Source organism: Neopelma chrysocephalum, unplaced genomic scaffold (genome assembly GCF_003984885.1).
Source record: "Neopelma chrysocephalum unplaced genomic scaffold, ASM398488v2 Primary Assembly neopelma1_65, whole genome shotgun sequence".
In the NCBI taxonomy this organism is placed as follows: Eukaryota; Metazoa; Chordata; class Aves; order Passeriformes; family Pipridae; genus Neopelma; species Neopelma chrysocephalum.
In genome coordinates this window covers 1,400,748-1,420,263 of record NW_020897722.1, presented here as the reverse complement: position 1 = coordinate 1,420,263, position 19,516 = coordinate 1,400,748, and the positions used below count along the sequence as shown (strand labels likewise).

General features: G+C 55.0%; 3 protein-coding genes across 10 annotated transcripts in view; 1 reads left to right on the top strand and 2 right to left on the bottom strand.

The window, feature by feature from the left end:
* Positions 1–23: 23 nt before the first annotated feature.
* POLR3K (RNA polymerase III subunit K) lies at positions 24–1,135 on the bottom strand. The gene is made up of 3 exons (XM_027683520.1): positions 908–1,135; positions 712–799; positions 24–611 (listed from the first exon to the last, which is right to left on the bottom strand). The coding sequence occupies exons 1-3, from the start codon at positions 1,016–1,018 to the stop codon at positions 484–486; spliced, it is 327 nt and encodes a 108-aa protein (XP_027539321.1). The 5' UTR covers positions 1,019–1,135; the 3' UTR covers positions 24–483.
* SNRNP25 (small nuclear ribonucleoprotein U11/U12 subunit 25) lies at positions 1,032–4,253 on the top strand. 2 transcript variants are annotated; one of them, XM_027683517.1, is made up of 6 exons: positions 1,032–1,206; positions 1,283–1,373; positions 1,463–1,568; positions 1,654–1,728; positions 2,721–2,783; positions 4,068–4,253. In XM_027683517.1, exons 1-5 carry the CDS (start codon positions 1,054–1,056, stop codon positions 2,773–2,775), a joined length of 480 nt encoding a protein of 159 aa, XP_027539318.1. In that variant the 5' UTR covers positions 1,032–1,053; the 3' UTR covers positions 2,776–2,783; positions 4,068–4,253. The 2 variants fall into 2 exon arrangements, with proteins under 2 accessions (XP_027539318.1, XP_027539320.1); XM_027683519.1 differs by having other exon boundaries at positions 4,065–4,253.
* A 129-nt stretch (positions 4,254–4,382) lies between these two features.
* The window catches only part of RHBDF1 (rhomboid 5 homolog 1), a 59,708-nt gene continuing 44,574 nt past the window's right edge, over positions 4,383–19,516 (bottom strand). For all 7 annotated transcript variants that reach the window (XM_027683500.1, XM_027683499.1, XM_027683501.1 and 4 more), the window contains 15 exons: positions 17,040–17,253; positions 15,128–15,334; positions 14,376–14,498; positions 14,062–14,222; positions 11,692–11,943; positions 10,968–11,079; positions 9,998–10,072; positions 9,264–9,425; positions 9,079–9,179; positions 8,375–8,438; positions 7,844–7,938; positions 6,860–6,935; positions 6,284–6,384; positions 5,860–6,013; positions 4,383–5,140 (listed from right to left, as the gene is read on the bottom strand). In XM_027683500.1, coding sequence (XP_027539301.1) covers positions 4,721–5,140; positions 5,860–6,013; positions 6,284–6,384; positions 6,860–6,935; positions 7,844–7,938; positions 8,375–8,438; positions 9,079–9,179; positions 9,264–9,425; positions 9,998–10,072; positions 10,968–11,079; positions 11,692–11,943; positions 14,062–14,222; positions 14,376–14,498; positions 15,128–15,334; positions 17,040–17,253 — 2,317 coding nt within the window. In that variant the 3' untranslated portion in view covers positions 4,383–4,720. The remainder of the gene's footprint in view (positions 5,141–5,859; positions 6,014–6,283; positions 6,385–6,859; positions 6,936–7,843; positions 7,939–8,374; positions 8,439–9,078; positions 9,180–9,263; positions 9,426–9,997; positions 10,073–10,967; positions 11,080–11,691; positions 11,944–14,061; positions 14,223–14,375; positions 14,499–15,127; positions 15,335–17,039; positions 17,254–19,516) is intronic.

The following is a 19,516-nucleotide window of genomic DNA, read 5'->3' as shown; positions in this document are numbered from 1 at the left end:
CTAAAGCTGTGTTTACACATTCATAATTCTGCCTTTATAGGCGCTGAATTTTATTTCAACAGACAGTATTAAGTTTTACATTTCCTTTGTTATGTCAAAGTCCCTCTGCCGTTTTTCTTAGATGATCAGTAAAAAAAACCTGTAACACAAGAGAGGAAACGCTTCACCTTTGCTTTGCCCTCTGTGCCGTGGCACAGCAGCTGGCTCAGCGCTGGGGTTTCATCACCACCCTTCGGCTTATTTACCTTCGGGCCCGTCTGCATTTCCAGCACCGGTTCCTTGGTGTGCAGGGCACGAGTCTCACGCTGTGTGAGCCGAGGGCCTGCCCGGGGCCTCCGCAAAGGCAGAACACCCCGTTGGAGCCCGTGGTTCCCAGCTGCCCTCGGAGCAGTGTTAAAGCAACCACGCAGCACACGGTCCCTCGCACCCAGCGCCAGGTTTATTGCAGCGGCGGGACCCCCGCGCCCCATCCCCGCGGCCCCCTCAGTCCCGCCAGCGGTGCCCGCACTGCGGGTTGCAGCACTTGTAGAACGTGGTCATGGGCTCGTCGGCCGAGCGCGTCTGGATCTGCATGAAGTAGGCGCGGGGGTGCTCGCACTTGGGGCACGGCTCTGCGGGACAGAGACAGCGGCCGTGAGGGCAGGGCAGGGCAGGGCAGGCCGGACCCGACCCCCGCCCGGGCCCTCCTCGGCCCCCCGGCCCGGCCCTGACCTGCCGTGGAGTCCACGTTCTCCCAGGCCGCGGCGCCGCCCAGCACATCGTCCACCTCCTTCAGCCGCGGGTACTTCCTGCTGGTCACCTGCGGGCACCGGGAGCTGCTCAGCGGGGACCGGGAACCCCCTGCCCCGGGTCACCCCCGCCCCAGGTCACCCCCTGCCCCGGGTCACCCCCCTGCGCCCCCCGGTACCTTCCTGGTGACATTGCGCACGTAGGGGCAGGTGGTGCAGGCGAAGCGGTGGCAGCGCGGCCCCTCCTCGGCCACCAGCACGTTCCCGCAGGCCGGGCAGAAGAGCAGCATCGCGGGTTCCGCCGCGCCCCCCGCCCCTTCCGGCGATGGCGGCGGCCGAGGAGCCGGCGGAGGGGCCGGCGGAGGAACTGACCCAGGAGCTGGCCCAGGAACTGCCCCACGCCGAGGTGCTGGAGCTGTTCCAGGAGGCGCTGGCGCGGCTGGTGCAGGACCCGCTGCTCTGCGACCTCCCGCCGCAGGTGGGGCCGGGCCGGGCCGGGGGCTGCGGGAGGGGCGGGCGGGGCGCGGGCTCACGAACCCCCCGGGCCCCCGCAGGTGACGGCGGAGGAGATCGGCTCGCAGGTGGCCCTGGAGTACGGGCAGGCCATGACCGTGCGGGTCTGCAAGGCGGACGGCGAGACCGTGCGTGCGTGTGCGGGGCTGCGGGGCGGGCGGGGCTGCGGGGCGGGCACGGCGCTGGCTCCGAGCGGGCTCTGAGCGGCCGTGCCCCCGCAGCCGTGGTGGTGGTGCAGAACGCCTCGGTGCTGGAGCTGAAGAAGGCGCTGCGGAGGCACTTCCAGCTGCGGCAGGCGCGGCAGGGCGGTGTCCAGCACCTCAGCTGGTGAGCGGGGCCGGGAGCGGGGTGTGGAGCGCGTCCCAACCCTGTCCCGCTCTCCTGTGGCTCCCCCTGAGTGTTTTTCCCCCAGGAAGTACATATGGAGGACGTACCACTTGACCTACGCTGGAGAGAAGCTGGCGGATGACAGAAAGAAGCTGCGAGAGTGAGTTCTGGGTGTGTTCTGGGGGGCTGAGAGGCCCGGTGGGTGCCCTGCAGCATCCCCACAGGCAGGGCTGAGGTTGTGCCCTGGCTCAGGTGGGTCCTGCGCTGGGAACTGGCTGGGAGGTGGGACAGGCAGACTGAGAGGCTCTCTGCAGGACAGGATGGCCTTGGGGGTGTTCCTCAGCCATCACCATCCTGTGCTGTGCTTATCCAGTTCAGACCACCCCAAGGCACTGGGACTTACAGCCCTTGCTCATCCCTCCCAAACTCCTGCAGAATAGGTTACACTCAGCCTTGCAGAGCTGCTGATTTGGAACAAAGGAGGAGGGAATAAGAACTGGCACAGGTTGCCCAGGGAGGTTGTGGATGCCCCAACCCTGGCAGTGTTCAAAGCCAGGTTGGACGAGGCCTTGAGGCAGCTGGTGTAGTGGGAGGTGTCCCTGCACGTGGCCCAGAGGGGTTGGGACTAGATGATCTTTGAAGTCCATTCCAATCCCTTAACGTCCACGGAGAATGCCAAGGAAAGAGCAAACTAAGGATATGTGTGTTGATCTTTGGACCTGCTCAGCCACCTCTCAGAGACAATCTGCTAACAACACTCACAGGTGACTCCCACATTTCCATGCCCATTCTTGGGAATGAGGAGGGATGAAGCACTTTCAAGCATTCTGCTGTTCCATACAGCAGTGCTGGGTGTGCCAGCCTGTGTGAGATCAGTGAGAAAAGGTGAGCTGAAGTATTACAAATTTAGCAAGACAGCAAGACAGCAAAGCTGACCTGGGAAGACTGAGCAATGGGTGACAGATGTTGCGTTTAAGGGGTGGTTGGAGGTAAAGGCAGATGATCAGATCCTTCAGGGCTGGCAGCATGTGAGAATTTTAATGTGTCCTGTGATCATAGGAGTCCATCTGCCCCGGGAAAGAGGAGACTATAGGATTTCAAAGGTTGTTTTTCCTGGGAAACTGGCATATAACAGCATAACTCTCTGTTTAGGTATGGCATCAGAAACAGGGATGAGGTCAGCTTCATCAAGAAGCTTCGGAAGTGACCTGTTGGGTAAGTCCTCAGTGTGCATTAAGAGCTCCCAGTTCTTCATCTTCTTCCCTGGGCCGTGGTGTTCAGGCTCAGAGCAGCTGCTGTTGCAGAGTGTTCCTGCATGAGGCTGGGGCCTGTTTCCATATCCTGGTGGTGGTGTTTGTGCTCCTCTCGGGGTAGGGAGTGATAATTCAGCTGCTTCAGGTAGCACACCCTGGGAGCAGCAGTGGGGATGTCTCAGTGCTGGCAGTGGCGTGTCTCTAACTCTACTTTCTGTTTAGACTCTGAATCTGCTCTCACAGTGTTTTGAGATTCATTAAACATGGTGTTACTTTGCTGGGATTGCTTCTAGGACATTGCTTTCTTTTAGGCTTCTTAAATGTCTGGGAATCACTGTCAGGAGCGTGGCTGGATGCTGATGAATCCCTGGGAGGAGGAAGGTGTCTGTATGACAGATGATGGTCATCACCAGGGCACTCAGGTCCTTCTGTGAGCCTCAGACTGTAATCCCTGAGTGCTGCCTGCTCTCCCAGCCTGCTCCTCCCACTCCTGTGCCACCCTGAGCACCTGCAGCAACAGAAATGTCCCTCTGGTGCACCCAGGCAAATGCAACCACAGTGGATGTGTACTGAGCCCTTCTTCTCAATTACTGCAAGCTATGAGGAATTAGGAGAGGGACCTCAGCTTACATAGCCTGTAGTTTTTGACTCCCAGTTTGTCCATTTCCTGGTTTATAGAAACTTGAGTTCAGCTGATTCATTGTTCTCAAGGAGACAGGACAGATCACTGGGCAACTTTTGGTCACAATATTTCTGTGCAGTTTATGCCTCTGAGAACACTTCCAGCACAGGAAGCACTATTAGCCACATGTACGTACCTGTTTGTAACTCATGCAGACGTAATTCTGGTATTATACTGCTATTTTTAGAAAGTTGTGCGTGCAAACACAAGATGTGGCCAAGACCCTCGAACTTAGTGAGTTTAAAATTATGTCTGTAAAAACACAGTCATGGGGCTGGAGGAACAATGGGAAGAGCAGCCTGTGCAAACCTTTGGGGTTTTGTTTTGCTGCTCCAGGTAGCTCAGTTAGAAACTGTTGCTTTGTGACCACAGTAACCTTTTCTTCTTCTTCTTTCAACATTTGCAGCATCCACGTATGTGCCCTCTGAGCAGCCACCTGCTCCAGGGTGCCTGTGACCACCCGTGGCACTGGCTGATCCCTCCTGGACAGTCAGGGCAGCGTGGTGGTAAGAGCCCAGCATGCAGTAACCATTGTCACTGCCAAATATTTTCTTTCCTTAACAGAGGGAGAGCAGACAAACCAGCCCTACCAAGACCAGACTGTGAATTCAGCACTTTCCTGGAGGAAAAGGTTTAACGCTCCGAAGAGGAGCAAACTCCATTGACTGGACATTCTCACATGTTTTTTGTGGTTGCTGTTTGTATGTGGAATGCAATTCCAGGGATTAAAGAGACCCTCTAGTTTTCTGAGGCTTTTCAGGCCCTTATTTCCAGCTGCAGATCTACAGCTGGCTGGTTTTGGTGCTCAAAGGGGATTGATTCTCCTGGGACGTGGAACAGTGTGAGATTAAGTAACAAACACAGGCACAGACTATGCAGAACAATTAACAGTAGCTAAAACGCTACCTCACTGTTTAATCACCACCTTAGCAGTAGTAAACAACTCTGGTTAAAAATGTAGTATTGAAACTAGTGTAATAAAAATAATGGCAGCAGAAAAGGTTCAATACAATTGAACAAGGCACAAACGTTCTGTTTTCAGAGTCTTCTGAGATAAGGCAAAACATGCCTGCCAAGTGCTAAGGAGACAGTTTAAATTAACCACGGGCAGGGTTAGAAGTGTCACTGGATTAGAGGCTTTGTCCCCATGGAACTGGCACAGCAAATGCAAAGACAGTCCCTCTCCAGGGCCTGCTCGAGAGGCCAGTCTTTGCCTTTCAGTGGAGCTGCGCGTCCAGGTCGTATTTCTCGCAGAACTTGTCTGTGAAGGGTATACAAGTGAGGAACTCGCACCACTCACACTTGATGGGGTAGAAATAGAACAGAATCACGAGTCCTGAGAAGAGTGCAATGAAGATGAGCTGGAAAACTATAATTTGGCACCGTTTCCTATATAAATCAAACTTCCCGAAGCTAATGTAGGGCAGGAAGGCAAAGGAGAGGAAGAATCCGCTGATAAATCCTGAAATGTGAGCGAAATTATCAATCCAAGGCAGGAGGCCAAAGGCAAAAAGAAAGAGCACCACAGCCAGCAGCTTGAAGAAAGCCCTCCATGGGCGTGCCAGGATTTGCCAACTCTGGAAGAGCTCCACAAAGAGACAGGCCAGAATCCCAAACTGGGATCCTGCAGGGCCAACCTGCAGAAGAAGAGCATTACAGATAAGGTCAGGCTCTTGCCATCTCCCTGGCCTCTGCAGCCAGCCCCAGGCATCAGTTACTTGTTACTCAACTCCTTGTTCAGTGTTTCTTGGGGAAGAGACACCACAGCCTTCAACTTCACCCCTGTAATGGGGTGCAAGGAGTAAAGGGGCCTGGTTGGATTTAGGACCAAGGTGTGAGGGCAGCAATCCCCAGAACAGACTTTGTATTTAAGGAGGGCAGATCTGGTTTAAGTTGCCAGAGAAGAGAAGCCCTTGAAGGCAATCCCCTGGCTCCCCCACCCACCATGCACTTTTCCTTATGGAAGGACCTGAAAGATGGTCCTGCCATGCAGTCTCCTGTGGGCAAGCTGAGCTCTGCCCTTTGCCCCTCTCGTGCCACTCTCCCGTGGAGGGTCTCTGGCACCAGCTACAGCGCTCGATTCCCAGCCTGCCCAAGGCCTCTCCTACCCCATGGTTGGCAACTCCCCATTTGTTATGGGGCAGCTTTCTTCCTGCAGCCAGCCCAGGCCAGTGACTGGGCAAGCCCAGGGTGCTCTGGGGGATGTTGCTGCTCATGGTCTGGTGCCATGTGCCAAGGCTGCGCTGCAGGGACAAGCCAGCTCTGGCGTCTCTGCCTCTGCCCCAGAGGCACAGCCACGGAGAGGAGGGTTGTGTTCAGGGCAAGTTACCAGGGCCCTGGTCTGCAGGAGACCCACCTCTGCTCTGTAGGGTAGAAATATTGCACTGGCAAGGTTCCCAGTGATGCCACTGAGAAGGTAGATGATAGAGATGCGGTGCCATCCTGCCAGCTTCTCCAGGTCCCGCAGGATCGTCATTTGGAAACAGACTGAAACCAGGCAGTGCAGGATCCTGCCAAGTGCAGAGTACAGGAGCTGAAGCAGCAGCCACTGAAGTCACCCCTGTGCTCGTGTTCTGTCCCCAGCCTTGCTGAGAGCTCCTGCTCTGGCCTTGCCCACACCCCTAATCCCTCCCAGCCAACACAGGATGGTGAACCTTGGCAGGGGCCACAGCTCAGCACCCCCGAGTCCCCTGGGAAGGGACAGTCAGAACAACAACTCAGCAAACCCAGGGCTGAGGGTTCCCCCACCCAAACAGGGGAAGTTTTACCCCTCTGCTTACCCAGCATGGAGGAAAAGCGAGAGCCAGAGGCGGTAGAACTGGTCGGGGACTTCTGGGTTTAGGAAAGGGAGGAGCCCACAGACATCATCCATGCAGTGCACCTAGGGCAGGAACAGGGATGTCAGGGGCCCTTCACCAAGGCCAGGGCAGAGCCTGCAGGTATCTCTGGCAGAGGCTCCTCCTGCTTCTCTGCTGAACCAAGTCCCAACACCAAGTCACACGTGACCCACCCCTTCCCTGTGGCAGCTTTATGCTCATTCTCCACCCCAGCACACACAGCTAAGGCATCTGCTCGCTCGTGGAGCAGGACAGGTCCCTTCTCCCCCTGTCTACACACTGGCCCTGTGCTGGGCTCCCACAGCTGCCAGCCCAAGTCCTGAACTGGCCTCCAAAGAGCGACAGATGCAGCCAGCTCTGCCACTCCAGTCTGGATCAGCAGCGTCCCGCAGGCTCAGGGCAGGACAGGACACAGGACTGCCACCCACACTGCAGCAGTCACCCCTCAGACCTTGCCAAGCTGCCAAGGGGAACTGGAGGGAGAAGGGCAGCCATACAACCCCCCAGCTCCACACTCACCTGAGAGCAGAGCGTTGCCTCCTCGTGGAAATAGCCCCGCATAAATTCACAATACTCCCGGGAGGTTATTTCACACCTGCAGGAGGCACAAGTCACACGTGGAAGGGACAATGGATCACTCCTGTGCCCTCTCAGGCTACCCACTCCCCCTTGTCTCATCCCATCTGTGAGAACTGATGCCTTCAGCTGCTGTAGTGTCTCAGCAGAGGCACAAACACATTCCCATTTAGCGCAGTGCCACTCTCCACTCACCCCTCCCTGCTTCTCTCCCACAGGGAACCAACCCTGCCTCACCTCCACAGACCAGCACACAGAGGCTCCAAAACAGGTGCTAAAGCTGAGCTATTTACAGCTGAGAACCACCACAGCCTGGGGAAGCTGTCTCAGGCTGGGGGAGTCCTGTGCTTCTGCAGCTGCCAGAGTGGAAAGGGGGCCTAGGCCAGGAGCATCCTGGTTATGACCCTCAGGGACAGAGAAACTCCTTGGGACAGCACTGATTTTTCTCCCAGTAGGGAAAGCCAGGCCCAAGCACTGGGTAACTACTCAAGCTCAGGAGCAGCTGAGGAAGAACAGCATCTCCCTCTTTTGCAACCCCAGAGCCTGTCGTTTCCTGGCATGTCCTTTGAGTGCTTGTGGACTCCAGGTTGGGGCCAATGTAGCTGGACATTCCCAGGGAAAAATGCAGAACTCCTCAGCAGAATTATTTAATCCCTTATGATCCAAGTCCCTCCAAACTGCAGGACCAGTTGAGTGAGATACCCTGCTGCACCAACAACTCATGCTGGCTGTTATCTCCTGCTCATCCCAGAGTCCTGCTCCGTCTGGGAGACCTGGCCTGGCTCTCTGTCCAACTCCCCTTCCCAGCAGGGCTCTAGGCTGTGTGTGGAAAGGACAAGGAGGACAAATGGCTGTGTCTACAACCTGAAAAGACCCCCTGTGTCTCACCCCAACACCCAGCCCCTCCACACAGGTAGAACTCCTCACCTTCCTTTGGTCCCAATGCAGCAGGGCCGGCCTGTAATCACACAGTCCATGTGGAGGTGGTTGGTGTAATTCCCAGCACTGTTTTTTGTGCAGATCTGGAAAACAACAACAGGCTGCAGTCAGACAGCCACAGCTTTGCTTGTTGCCTGGATAAAGTCAAAACAGACCCTTGGGAAGAAGCCAGTTCCCAGACAGAGGCCTCCCTCCAACAGCAGGATGGTGCCTGATACTCCATCTGCCAGAGCATCAGTTGCCACCTCCTCTCCAGCCCTGAGGCTGAGTTGGTTTCCATCCTCTTGTTACCCTGGTAGGGCCCAGGGCTTTAGTTGGCACAGGGCAACTTGTGCTGCTGGAGGGCTCTGAGCCTTGGTGAGGCCGACCATGGCTGCCCTGAGCTGGTGCTTGTGACAAGCAGCAGAAGCTGCCCCAGAGGCCCTGCCCTTCCACCAGCACAGCTGTGGCTCTGCACAGGGGGCTGCCAGTGCCACATTCCAGCTGCCCTGCAGGCTCTGTGCCTCCCGGGATGCTCACCGGCCACTTGGTGATGTCGTCTGGCCACTCGTGGGGCTCCATCGAGGCCGGCTGCTCACACACCCTGCAGCAACAGAGCACAGTCAGCCTGAAGTACCTTTCCCCAGCACCAGGTAGGATTCCCACACTGTCCCTGTCCCCAGGCTGCCATCCCACAGCTCCCCTCTGTCCCCCAGATCAGCCAAGACCGTGCTCATCAAAGCCTCAGCCTCCTTCTAAGTGAGGGCTGCAGCACAAAGGCAGGAGAGCAGGCAGCTGCCCAGCAACCAGCTGGATCTCTTCCAGCTGGACACACCCAGAGAGTGGGAATTCAGCCGCTCTCAGCTCTACATCAGCCCACAGTGACTGTGCAGTGCCACCCAGCAGCTGGCAGGGCTGGGGGCAGAGGTGTGCTGGGAACTGCTGCACCCCTGTGTGTGTGGGAACAGGGGAGGAGGGGGAGTGGGATGAGGAAGGCACCCACAGCTCACAACAGCCACTGTGCAGGTGGGCAGCAACAACAGTGGAGACCAGGGGCGAGTAGAAATATGGTCACACTCTGCTTCAGCCTCCCCCACAGTTGTCAGGACAGGTAGGGACATCACTGCCCCATATCCCTGGGTCTGCAGAGCAGCTGCTGTCCCATCCAGCAATCCACTGGCCTGGGACTGACTCACCATCAGCCCCATCCCCCCAGGATGGCAGCTGGGCCAGGCAGGACCTACCTGGGGTCCTGATGACAAACAGACCCAAACTGCCTCTTGTTCCCTGCCAGCATGGGTGTGCTGGGGTGATGGGGCCACTTCACCCACACGGCCAGCGTGGACTGCAGGAGAGAGGAGAGGTGTCACCACGAAGCCCAGGGAGGGAGAAGCACCAGGGGCAGCAGGGAAGGGGCCCTGGCACTCACTGAGCACTCCTCCTCCGAGGTCTGCACGCAGCCTGACTTGTCGTTCCGCACACAACAGGCCGAGTGCTTCTCCTTCTCCCTCTTGGCGCTGATGAAGCTGTGCACTTGCTGGTCCTGCCTCATGCACGGTGAGAACTTGGCCCCCAGGTGGATCAGGGCCTCCTGGCAGAGATGGAAACACCCAGCTCAGCCAAGGGGCAGAGCAGGCTGGGGGAACTGCACAGGGTGCCCCTATCCAGACTCAAGGGACCAGAGACAAGTCCTGCATGATGAAGCCCAACACACACCAGGCACACTCTCAGTATTTGCTTGGAAGACAGGCCCAGAACAAAAGTTCAGGGATTTTCTTGCCCAGAAAGGCCTGCACTGTGGCTGGGAAAGGAATATTTAGGACACTGTTTCTTCATCTTTGTCTTTCCCAGGTGGAATGGCATCAGGAAAGCTGTCCACACACCATACAACTCCTGCATTTTCTCCAACCCCAAGCTTGGCTTTGTAGGGACAGGGTGCAAAGCAGGAGTGCCCAGGTCCATCCCAGCCTCCAGACAGCCCATTCTGTAGGGTGGTTGGGGCTGGGAGCACTGCTGCTCCCTGACAGTTATGGCAGATCCCCAAGCTCCAAGCAGTGGAGGGCTCCAGTCCCTGGGATGGCACAGCTGCAGTGCACAGTCCCCCATCTGCCCACCAACAGTGCCACCAACAGTGCCACCAACAGTGCCACCAACAGCACTCACTGAGCTGGGGCCGATCCAGAAGTTTTCCTGCTGAACGTACTTGACATTTTCATAAACCCCTCTGTTCCGCAAGACCTGCAAGGAGAGAAAGCAAGAGCCCTGTGAGCTCCTGCCCATAGGGTCAGCAGGGCAAGCAGCAGGGGCTGGTGGAAACAGCCCCCAGGATGAACAGAAATCCCCACAGCCAATGATTGGGTCCATGGTTGCTCCATCAGGTCTTTTGCAGGATCACAGGTAAACCCCTGTCAAGACTTGGGCACCTTCATCTTAAGATTTCTCTTCAAATGTCTATCTCTGGCTACTTGAACTTCCAAGAAATTCCAAGGCCTGGAGACCTGGGAGTGGCCTGAGAGCCTGCAAAAAGCTTCACACAGCTCAGCAGCACAGGCAGCACCAGCTGGCAGTGCAGGCCCAGGTGCTGGTGGCAGTGCTCTGAAAGCTGTCAGACACGTAGGTGAGAAACTCCCCAGGCATTCCCTGCACGGAGCAGGGGCATGGCTGTACCCCAGAGACCTTTCACAACGTGTGGGAAGGCTACCAACAGCTTCAGGATCAGCTCTCAAAGTCAAACAGGTCAGTTTTGCTCCTGGCAGAAGCAAAATCCTGCGACTGCTGCAAAAACTTAGCCCAGGATTGAAATATTTCCTTGCCATGAACATCCTTCTGGTCTCCACCAGGAGGGGAACAAGTTGTTTGGAAGTGCTGCCAGCACAGCCAGAGCCAAAGCCTGTGAAGAGCCCACCATGCTTTGTGTCAGATATAATCTGCTGCCAAGAGCAAGGTGGCTGCAGGAGGGAGAGATGATGGTCTGGGGGCTCACAGAGATGCTGCAGGCAGCCCTCCACAGCTGGACACCCAGAATTCAGCCATCAAGGCCCTCAGGCAAGTAGCAAATATTCTTAAGACTATGACATAAGAGCCAGCAGCTGAAAGCTGAGACACTCCAGGCAAGTGAGGGGGATTCACTTACTGAATCAACAGTTTCGTGTTGTGAGAACCCCACAGGGGCGATGCCGTAGATGCACACAGCGAGGATGGTGATGAGGGAATGCACAAAGGTGACCCAGTAGGTGAAGAAAGGCCTGCATGGAGGCAAAGGGAAAAGATCAGAGGCAGAAACCCAGGCATATTGCACCTACTCACAGAACACAGGAGAAAAGCTGCTGCTTTTCCCCAGGGACCTCGCCAAAACCTGGGGTACACAGCCAGGATCACCTAGGGATGCCCAGGACTGCAGGCAATGGTCTAAGGCCTTGCTGGGAGATAGACTCTGCTTACTCTGACTCCCCCATTACACCAGACAACCACCCTTTCCCAAGAAAACATCCATGAGAACACAGAAGCCTGATGCCAAACTGTGCCATGTGTCTGAAATAATGACCCCAGGGGAATGATCAGAGACAGGGATACCTGAACCTTCCCATTCATCACAGGACAGTGGTGGGGGGGCAGAGACCTGCAGTCCCTCCAGGTAGCAGAGCTCCAGACACCCAGAGCAACGTGAGGAGCCGGGTGAGCTCCCAGTGCCCGGTGACACCAACACGGTGCTGCCTGCTGCAGCTGGCCCTGTACTCCAGGGATACACACTGGGGGGTCTCAGCAGCACCCCGAGGCAGTGACCTGAGTCACCAGAGGGCAACAGCACTCACCCACACACCGTTTGTGCTGGGGACCTTCCCCGCCTGCAGCCTCACCTGTGATCGTCCATGTCCTCGATCTGCCGCTTGACGTAGCTGTCGATGCGCTTGCGGTACGTCCTGTTGGTCAGCTTGCCCACCATGCCCAGCCCGTAGGGCCTCTTCTCCTTGGCAAAGAGCTTCCTGACGGGCACGGCAATGCGCTGCCCGCGCTTCTGGGGGCTCACGCTCACCACCTCCTGCCGCAAGCGCACCTTGGGCTGCGCCAGGCCCCCGTCCTTCTGCTTCCTCCAGCCGCGCTCCAGGGGGCTGCAACCAAAAGCAGGACAGCCGTGGGGAACAGCCCTCCCCTGCTCTGTGGGGGCAGCAGACCCTCTGCCTCTCCCACTGCTGAGGGCGCACAAGGTGCCCTGAAGTGGAAGCTGCATTTCAAAGGGTTGCACGGGGCCAGTAGATGAAAGCACAGGATGACACGCAGAAGGTGGCACAAAGCAGCTGTGCCAAACTAAGCCCCACTTGAGGAGCTCTCAAGGCTTTAAAGTGTTCCAGCAACAGGCACATCTGCAGCCTCAGGCACATCAATTTCCTCCTCTACTTCATCCCTCCTACTCTGGTCTCTGCTGTGAAATGGAAGCGGAGTTTAGCCCAGCAGTGGAAATCCCCACCTTTAAAGCATTTCAGTGGGACTGGACTGGCAGATCAAACCTCCTGTGCCCACCCAATCAGGCAGAGGAGAACCGAAAAAGAAAGTGGCACTGCCACATACTGCAAGCTGTGCCAGTTACCTCTCACAATCTCTCTTCCATTCCCCCTTTATTTGTACCAATGTGTGCATTTTTCAGAACAACAAAACCAGGCTTCAACACCACAATAAAAATCCCAAGCATCCTGAGCTAAAAGGAGGCTTTTTTACCAAAATAGATCTGATGAAGGTTGCACAGGTTACTGGTGAATAGTACCTGCTTTGTAAGCCTCCATCATATCCAGATAGTTTTGTATTTCCTTGCTCTTAAACAGCAGTGTGGAGGTTCAGCTCTGCAGCATTCAAACCCTGACCAGAAAACCCAAGTACCTCCCATTTCACCATCCTCACTGCCTGCCACTGTAGTAGGCATCTCCCTGGCACGTGCTCTAGTCCAGGTGACCTCCTCTGGCTTCCTAAATGTCCCCACTCTGCACACAGACAGGGGTTGTCAGAGATGGTGAGAGAAACCAGCTAAAAAACTTTTTGCTGAAAGATCACCAGAGCATCTTGGAGGGAGCATGACAGCTCTGAACAATGGGCAGGTAACAGGATGAGGGAGAATCTGAACCTCTTCAGCCAAAATGCTGCTGGAAACTTCAGCTCTTTTCAATATAGTGCACCTTGCAGAAGATGCATTTTAACACCCCAACTTCCCCTTGGGAAGTCCTTCTCCCACAGAAGGTGCAGATTCCACTTGTCCCAGAGCTGAAGTGGTTTCTGTGTTACAGAGGTGCTGTTTCCCAGTATTCCCTGTGCTGGACTGTGAGCCCGTGCCAAAACAAACCCCTGGCCACGTAAAGGACACCGACCTGATTCTGATAACAGCCCTCTGGAGTGTGAAAGAAATGTATTTTCCTCAATAAATACAGCTATTTGAGGAGATCCAAGTGGTGCCAAGAAGACTGGAACCGTCTCAGAGGAGTGACAACAAACTCCCACCACTCGCTGCTTCCCCTTATGTTAAGGCTGAGCCAAGTTCTTGGAAACACTTGAAGGGAAAGCGCCAACACAGCAAGATGGGCTGTGAGCAGCAGAACCACAACAAGGACCTCCCTGTCTGCTCCATGTTCACACCCAGCAGAGCTCTGTGCTGGGGTGAGCTGCCAGCTAAGCTAGAGCTGACTCGGAAACGACACGGAGCAATTACTCAGTACCAGTTACTCAGGTGGAAAAAATCTAGGCATACAGTACAGCACCACCCACATATTTGTAGGGCTCTCAGCATCAGTGCCACACCTTTCTCTCGTTTCAAGTGAGGAATGTAGCCCAGCTCGACACTCAGCAACACTTCACACTGCTCCTTGGAGCAAGACAACAGTTACTGGTGACTGTTGCAATGGCAACAGCCTTCTTGTCTTTGCTAAGTTCTCCATAGCCAAAGGCTGGGCCCCCAGCACCCTCACAGCTGATTTAAAGTGTCTTTTGTTTCCTCAAGGCATTATACAATCTCTGAAACACATTAGGTGAGGCTGGAAGTTGCTGGAGAGACTGCAGAGGTGGCCTCAGAGTCACCTTTCACATGCCTGGGTAGCTGGCTTTGAAGAAAACCCATCACTGCCGTGCTCTGAGCTCTGCACCAGGCACGCACAGCACTCATATGGCTTCCTCTACACAGAAGGTCCCACTCCAGATGGGTTGGTCACCCCATGTTAGGCTTTGGCAGCTTCCAGGAAGATACTCACAGTAGTAAGTGGCTTCTTTCGAGCTCGTTTTTGTCCAAGGCTCCTCCTGTGAGATCTGTCTGATCTGGAGGTTTCACCTCAGCATCTTTGATTGCAGCTTCTGACGGCGACTCAAACACTTCATCCGGGTAAGTAGAGAGCTCCTCATGAAGGACTCCTTCCTGGGCAGAGACACGGAAGTCCCATCAGAAGATGCCAACACCACATTTGTGACACCAGCCCTGGCAGAAAGCGGTGCTGCCACACGCAGTCCTGCCAGGACTAGAGTCTTGCCCTGCCTTTGGGGCCAGCACCAGGCCAGACCTGCCCCTCACCCGAGCGAAGAAAGAAGTGTCGAGCTCATCCGGAAAATCCACCGTGTCCTCCTCCAGGAAACTCGCCGGGGTGAAGCTGCGCCGCTGAGCCCTCCTGAGCGTGCTGTCCTTCACCGAGCGGCCCTGAGCCAGGGAAAGGGGCACCAGGTCACTGCCAGGCACACACAGGGCCACCCCAGCCAATGCACAGGGAGCCCAAGTGCTGAGCTGCCTCACGCTTGTGTGTGGAGCACAACAGACTTGATGTGTGACACCTTCCTGGTGAGACTCACGGGTGAGACCCCACTCCTCAATCCACAGTGCCCATCTCCAGGCTCCTCCACCACATATTGTACCATGTCTTTGACCAAACCACAGTGATGGGTGGTACTGGGCACAGCAAAAGGTCACTGGGTCCAGGAAAGCAGACACATGGAAGGATAAAGAGACTTGCATGGTAATAGCCTCGGGTATTTCTGCTCTTCCATGACTGCTCACTAGGAGCAGCTGGACCACCCAAAGGTCCAGGCAGACTGAACTGGACCTGCTGGAATGCTCTGAGGCTGCTGGCAAAAAAAGGCCCCAGGCAAAAAAATGGAAAGCAAAAGGGAAAGCAAAAACCAAGCCACCATCCCCGCTTCTTGCCAGTCCTGCATCTTGGACACGTGGCTGAAACAGAACAGGAGGTGGCTGGGTTTCCTCCCCTCCACCACGGCTCTCCCCACCCTCCCTGCTCAGCAGCTCCTTCCCTGCCACCCTTCCCTCGGCCGTACCTTCACCAACGCCGCGGCCGCTCGGAAGCTCATCTTGGCCACGGACTCGCGCTTGCGGCGCCGGGGCAGGCGGTTGAAGCCCGAGCGGGAGCTGGTGAAGGAGCAGAGGGAGGTGGCCCCGGGGGTGATGGGGGTGTGGGGGATGCTGCAGCCGTCGGCATCCTCAGCCATGCGGAAAGCTCGGCCCCGGGCCAGGGGGTCGATGATCTGCAGAGAGAAGCAGCCCATCAGCCCGTTCACCCCCAGACCCTTCCCCACCCAGCCCTCCTCCCTCCAGGCAAACATCCTGAGACTGTGACAGGCGCCTGGCTCCTGGGACTGACCAAGAACCAGGCTGGATGGACCAACAACCAATTCTACAATAGGGAGATCCAGAATAGCAAGCTAAGGCCTAGCTGTAAGACTCAAGCCTAAGTCCCCAAACCCCTCCTTCTCCCCCTTTTTTTTTCTGTTGTTGGTATTGACTATTGTCACCCAGACTGTTCAGAATTTCACAGGACACTTCAAACCTCCTTCAGCCCTTCCTGAGCTCTTGGTTTCACTCTCTCCCATGCCAGTGAGCTCTACAGACAGAGAATGTGCTGTCTAAACAGGAGTTTAAGAAATCCCTGAAAACAGCCAGGTTCTTTCTCCAGCTAGTTTCCTTCCTGATACTGGACAGCTCAGGACTTAAACAGTATCCTGTTATCCTGTTGAAGCTTAACTGTATATTTACATCTGCTTCCATTAATTAGGTTTAACAGCTGGACAGAGCAGGCAAGCTTCCAGGAGCTGCAAGCCCTTCTTTGGGACTCCTCAGGCCAAAGCTCTCACTTATTCCAAACATACGAATCAACGTAATGAAAATATTGCCTTCAGCTACAAACCTTGCCTCTGTCCTTACATCATCACAGCTGTGGTTTCCATATGACCTCTACGCTTTATCCTAAGGTTTTACGAGCCTTTTTAATCCACAGCTGAACACTCAACGGGAAGCCTGATGGGCTTACACACCTACTGACACCATGTTCTGATTTAATGTAGCCCACAGACAGCCCAACAATATTTGAGTCTCCTGTGGCCAAAGACCAACTGGTAAGGAAACAGGAAAGAGCGCAACAAAGTGAAACTTCATTGAAAAATGCACAATATTCTCCTCTGCTTCAGTGGTGCAGCCAGGCTTCAGGTCCTGCTTTGGCAGGAATGGCTTCCCACCAGCCCAGGTTGCAGTGGGGCTCAGTAAAGCACAATCATCAACCACAGCCATTAGTGCTGATGAGAGGAGCAAAGGGAAGGGCTGGGACACTGTGGGTTAGTTCAGAGGTGCTGGTAACTGGATGTGCTCAACTGGGCCTGGTCCCCTGGGGTCACACTTGAAGGCAGTGAGTGGGAAGCTACCAAATGCCCTTTGCAGGCACACAAAACCATTTCTGAGGACCCAAGAGCAGAGCTGTAGCATCACTGATGCAAGAGACACTTTCCAAAGTCCTAAAACATAACCAGGTTTCTACAAGGACAGTAGCTGTGCTATGGCCTGCTTGGGGTAAGTGTCCTGAGTAATACCAGGCCTGTGACTGTACATTTGGGTCCAGGATACTAAGCACTCTGTAAAACAGAATTTCATCCTTGCAAAATGGCAGCAAAAAGCCCGAGCTGAGAGCTCCTGGACACGCTGCACACATGTAATCACCACAGTCCCAGCAGGACAAACACAGCCCTGAGCCTACTGCTGGCACAGCTGAGGGATCTCAGCCAACGACACCAGAGAGGCTGCTGGAGGAGGAACTCTGCCAAACTGTACCTGAGACGTGAGAAGTGTCTGAGCAGGGAGCCCAGACATGTCTGGGCAGAGCTCAGCCCGCAGACAGGTCACAGCTCCCCCAGCGGCACAGGCGCAGCGCAGGGAACTCGGGAGGGCACTCACGGCACTCACCTTTTGCATGCCCAGCTGGCAGGGCCCCACATAGAGGGGAGGGGGAGTCTCTGTGCTCGTTAGAGAAATATTGTCCTGACTGGGCAGGTCCATTTCCCGGATGACCTGAGGTTTCAGCTTCCCGTAGCGCAGGCTGCAGTGCCGCAGGCTCTTCCTCTGCCACTTCTGAGTCGCGTCGCTGTCTTTGCTCACCCCAAACCAGTCTGCTGTGCCTCTGAAAGATGCCAGCAGACAAGTGCTAAGAAGCATTTATGTTTGCTTGGACCGTGCACACGAAGAGACAAAACCCCTGGTGGTCACTTCCAGCCCACCCCAATTCAAAGACAGGCAGAACTCTTTTCCCCATGAGCATCTTGCAGCTTGTCCTCAGCTGGTTTTAGCAACCTGACAGATGCTGGCCAGAACCATCAACAGCATTTTGTCTCTTAAGACAGAAGACAAATGCCAGGAGAGATTCACTGTGGGTAAAGGACAGTTTGTTCTGAGTTTTTCTAAAAATAAAGGAAAAGAGATGGAACAGAAATTCAGAAAATAACTTACTGAAAGGTGTGGGGTTTTTTTTACTTCAAAAACCATGTTTTGCAAACACTTACCATCTTCAGGCCAGCTCTAGGTCCCCACTGTGGGACTGTACTGTTCCATGGCTCAGCAGCTTCTCCAGAATTCACTCTTCTCTCCCAGTCCCCCCCAAACACACACGCTCACAGCATATCCCTAACTTCTCCATCTCATGCTGCAGGATTTCTATCCTCTTCAAAGGTAACTTCAATAGCAAATGTTTGCTGTGGTCCTGATCTCTGCTAAGGCACACACACACAGTTCTAAGCTGCTGGGTGCAGAAGCAGGAGCACAGGTTTGCAGCCATGAGGCAGGTTTGCTGCCAACTGGCTGCTGTCACAGAAGAGCAGTGGATCAGAAGCAAAATCCCAAGGAAGGCAGAGAGGGATCAGGGTAAGTCAGACTAAAAACCTACTTCAAATCCTGCAGGACAGCTGGTACCCTAAACCTACAGAGGTCATCACACCCTGCCAAGCCTTTCCCACCACAGTTAATTCATCCTCAGGAGATGACAAGCTCTCTCAGCCTACAGCTGACTGGCCCAGGTGTTGAAACCTGAAAGTCCTTCCAAGACAAACCCAAAGCCCTGGCCTCAGCCCCCCTGCTCAGGGACAGGATTTCCAGCTGCTGAGAAGCAAGACCTCACAGATCACAAAGTGAGTATTAAAACACACACTGGAGTAAAGGCTGGGACAAATGCAGAATTAGGCCACACAGGGGAACTGAGACACCACACTGAAGAGGTGAACTGAACTGGTCCTGTGGTTTTATACCCTACTGAGCAAAAATACCATCAACCTGCCACCTGCAAGAAGGTGTGAGTTTGAAACTCACAGCCCTTCCAGCTAAAACCTGCAGATGCAAACACCACACGTTGTCCTCAGCCTTCCCTGTTCTCTCAAAGATATGGAACAGACCCTTCAGCAGGCATGAGGTCACATGGACCATGGTTAGAATTCATCTGACCTCATTGACCTAAATGTCTCCAAATGCCAGCCCTCAGAGATGGGGATACCTGTCCTGGAGCACCGCTCTGCTCCCACATCTCATCAGAGCAATCTTTGCCTCTGTTCAGAGCAGAAGGGCCCAGGGCCAGCACCTCAGCTGGCAGATTCCCCAAGCCTCAGCACAGAGGTAATGCCCTGGCTGTGCAGTTCACTGGCACAACACATGCCACAAAACAGTCTGACAACTCAGAGAACTTCCCGTGGACTGCTGTAACCAGTATTTCAACAGCAAGGTGATGTTGGGTGACAAGCCTGTACATGGGGCCTCAAAAGGAGAGGGCTGAGGATCATTTGTGCCCACATGAGCCTGATGAGCAACGGCCCATTGCACCACCAGCAGCCTCAGAGCCCTCCAAAACTCTGCTCCCACTTGCCTGGAAGGACAAGCACCACTGGAGCTGTTTGCTCTGTGAGGACCATTCCTGAACTGCCAACACTGCTGGGCCAGGACCAGGGCAAAGAGCCCTTTGATCATAGCCAGGATGGTCCAGGAGAGCTGACTACGGAGTTCAGGGCACCTGGAGCACCCTGAGAAGATGCTGAATGCCTCTGTTCAGCTGGGGAGCCCTATGATGTCCTACAGACTCCCTGGAGCGCTGTAACAACTGACGTCAGAGGTCAGATCTCACTCTTCTGTTGCGTGGAGCTGACCAGCCCTGAAAGCTCAAGACCAAACACAAACAGTCCCAAAGGTGGTCACAGGGCCAGAATGGCAGCTGGCCAAGGGCAGCAGTGAGGAAGGTGGGACAGGAATGGACTCCTGGGCATTAAGTCCAGTCCCTGCCACACACAAAATCATATTGTCTGTCTGATTTAAAAGTTTGCTGAGCTCCTGACTCAGGATGGTGGTCATTGGGCCCTGGACTCCTGGAATGGCTCATCTCCATGGTGCTAAGTAAACAATGACCTCCA